General features: G+C 44.7%; 1 protein-coding gene across 1 annotated transcript; it reads left to right on the top strand.

Annotated features, from left to right (window-relative positions):
• The first annotated feature begins 120 nt into the window (after nucleotides 1-120).
• On the top strand, nucleotides 121-2,858 carry LOC118477144. The gene is made up of 2 exons (XM_035968768.1): nucleotides 121-535; nucleotides 1,445-2,858. The coding sequence occupies exons 1-2, from the start codon at nucleotides 134-136 to the stop codon at nucleotides 2,240-2,242; spliced, it is 1,200 nt and encodes a 399-aa protein (XP_035824661.1). The 5' UTR covers nucleotides 121-133; the 3' UTR covers nucleotides 2,243-2,858.
• The last annotated feature ends 418 nt before the right edge of the window (nucleotides 2,859-3,276 follow it).

The raw sequence follows: 3,276 nt of genomic DNA, 5'->3' as shown, positions 1-3,276 counted from the left end.
GTGTGTGTGTGTGTGTGTGTGTGTGTGTGTGTGTGTGTGTGTGTGTGTGTGCAGCGCGTGTGTGTGTATGTGTCCAAACGTGTGTGTTCTCCAGCAAACAAAAAAATTACCACTGGCCACCTGGTTGCCAAGCATGAGGTCACATAGTTGTGAAAATAAAATAACGAACGACGATATTGACTCATTTGCATATTCGCACCCATGCTTCAAGAGGAAATTTCCGTTGTGTGTGCGGGGCCCACAGCACGTAATTTTATTGTATTTCATGATCTCTTCCCAGGTGAGCACCCGCCATTTCAGTTTATTCACCTGCATCCAGAGGTCTTCCACTACCAAACTGAAAAAATGGCTTCAGGTTGCGGTGTTCACTCGAGAACTACACCCTAAATGTCAGCACCACGAGATCAGGGTGTACTTTCTCAACCGTACACCGTGCGCCCTCCAGTGGGCGATTCAAAATGAGGCTTCTCATGACTTCCGGTTGGCTTGCCCAGTCATGAACTTCCTGTTTGAGGAAATCGGAGAATCGATGATGGTAAGTAACTTCTTAAAAGTGGGAACGGTATGTGTTGATTGGTTGGTTGTTTGATTAGTTGGAAGACGGGTTGCTTGGTTAGTTGGTCGGTTTGTTGTGGTCTAGTCGGTGGGTGGATTGGCTGGTTGGCTGGTTGAAGTGTTTGTTTGCTGTTGTTTTGTTTTGGGTTTTTTTGTTTCTTGCTTCGTTGATTGGTGGGAGTGTTAATTACCTGCTTACTTGGCCTGGTGGTAGATACAGTAGTTGTGTTCTCGTATGTTTGCAAAACTTTTCGTTTTAAGGACAACTATTGATGTCAACTAGCTATCGATTAATAATGATGTACGTCATTTAACATAACAGAATAAGTTTGTCTTATACATGTAGTAGACTTTTGGATACGGTATGAGCTATTAGTAGAGTCGATTTCTTGCTTCATTGATCTTGTTTTTCTGATTGTCAGGAAATCTTGATAAAAATCGATGAAAAGATATGTCCCATGTTGGCAACATGTTCTGTGCCATTTTATTAATTACACGCACGCATGCACCCTCCCTCCTTTAACCCTCACACCCTACCCTCATATGCACAGACACACACACACACACACACACACACACACACACACATACATACATACATACATACATACATACATACACACACTTACACACATACAATATACATGTATACACACACAAACGCACACATACACACGCACACACACACACACACACACACACACACACACACACACACACACACACACACACACACACACACATACACACACGCGCGCGCTGTGAGCGTGCTGTATGTGTAAATATAAACAAACCAACTAAGACATTCCCGTTTCAAGGTACAAGAAAAAGAAATCAGAAGACATCTATCCAGTAGTACTTACCTTACCTTTGACTCATTCTAATTCAGGTGCAAGTTGCATACCTGTCCGAGGGATGGGCTATGGTCAGTGACACAGTTGGCCACAGTGTTCTAAGGGAAGTTGCTTTTGAGAACATCTGGCACGGGACATGTCCTCATGCACCACTCTGCTTCCGGAGGTCAAACCAACTCAGTGAAGGGCCAGGTCCGACCCAGGTCAATCCAAGTTTAGGCCAGGTCACACCAGGCTCAAGGGCAGCTCTCACGAAGTCAACCTCAGACTCGGTCTCCTCGACGAGCGCAGTATTCGATCAGACTGGAGACAGAGGTGGGACTGGGACAGGGGTCGTTGGCTGTTCTCCTGATGCAGAGTTTGAGCACCGGGAAAAACGTAGTGCTGATATTGAAGAGGCTCGTGCACCAAGAGTGGTGCTCAGCAATATGGAAGGGTCGGATAAATCTGTACTAAATGGGCGGGAAAATGTTGACCAACAGAAAGGCAAAGGAAAGCGTTCTAGAAAAGAGACAAGTCCATATGTAAATGTGGACATCCAGTATAACCGAGACCACGCAGAGTCCAGTCGTAGAGCGAGCCAGTCCAGTAGGTCGGAGTTCGAATCTCTGCTGATGACGAGCAGGGAGTGCAACAATGACGTGGACGACGACGATGAAGAACCGCCGGGGAGCGGACGAGAGCACGACCAGAGGAAGGAGCGGGAGATCAACATCGACCTGCGTCTGTACCAGCAGCTCTGCAACAACAAATCTGCGCACGTCAATGTCCTCTTGTTCCACACCGCTGGCCACCAGCTGGGCATCTCGGTCCCAAAGTCAGCTGTGCTGTAACTGTCGATGACGTCAGCTGTGCTGTAACGGTTGATGATGTCAGCTGTGCTGTAACGGTTGATAACGCCAGCTGTGTTCTAACCGTTGATGACGTCAGCTGTGCTGTAACGGTTAGTGACGTCAGCTGTGCTATAACGGTTGATGACGTCAGCTGTGCTCTAACTGTTGATGATGTCAGCTGTGCTCTGACTATTGATGACGTCAGCTGTGCTCTGTTTATGACGTCAGTTATGCTCTGTTTATGACGTCAGCTATGCGCTAACTGTGGATGACGTCAGCTATGGTCTAACTGTTTATGACGGCCCTCGTTTTCCAGTACGTGGTGACTCGAACCGTACGGTCGTGGGTTCGAATCCCGATAGGGGCTCGACTTTGTATCCCTGAGAAAGACAATTTACACGAATGTTCCTGACTTCACCCAGGTGAGAATGGGTACCCGGCTATAGACAGCGAAAGATTTTGTCAGTTTGCTATTATTTGAGCGCTTAAAGTGCTGCTTGCACTGCATACTTCCCGGGAAGCTGAAAATGTTTCTGAGTTTTCTGTGGTCTGTTGTAATATAATTAAAAGCGCACAGAGCATCCTCTTGATCTTGAATGTGCGCTATATAGGTTTCCTTTTCTTTATTATTATTATTAGTAGTAGTAGTAGTAGTAGTAGTAGTAGTAGTAGTAGTAGTAGTAGTAGTATCATTATCATTATTATCATTAATATTACCGTAAATCATGGCGTCAATATACTTTTTTCAACCTAAAGATCAGTATTTCAGCATCGACTTCCTGCGTTTTATTCAAGAGATGGGAAATTAGAAGTGGTTGATCCTTGTTGCACTGTACGGAAAACAAATTCAGGTGGGGGGTTTTAAACTTTTGTTTGTATCTGTTTTGTTTTGTTTTGTTGTTGTTTTTTGCGGGTTGGGTATTTTTATTTTTTATTTTTTTTGGTTGGTTTGGTTTTTTATTGGGCTTTTTTTTAAAGTGTGGGTATTAATGAAAAAACCACCAACATGAAGTGATTGTGGTTGCCATAAAAGA

Source organism: Aplysia californica, unplaced genomic scaffold, assembly GCF_000002075.1.
Source record: "Aplysia californica isolate F4 #8 unplaced genomic scaffold, AplCal3.0 scaffold00081, whole genome shotgun sequence".
Taxonomy (NCBI): Eukaryota; Metazoa; Mollusca; class Gastropoda; order Aplysiida; family Aplysiidae; genus Aplysia; species Aplysia californica.
The sequence above is the reverse complement of the archived record's forward strand: the minus strand, read 5'-3'. Positions and strand labels throughout refer to the sequence as shown.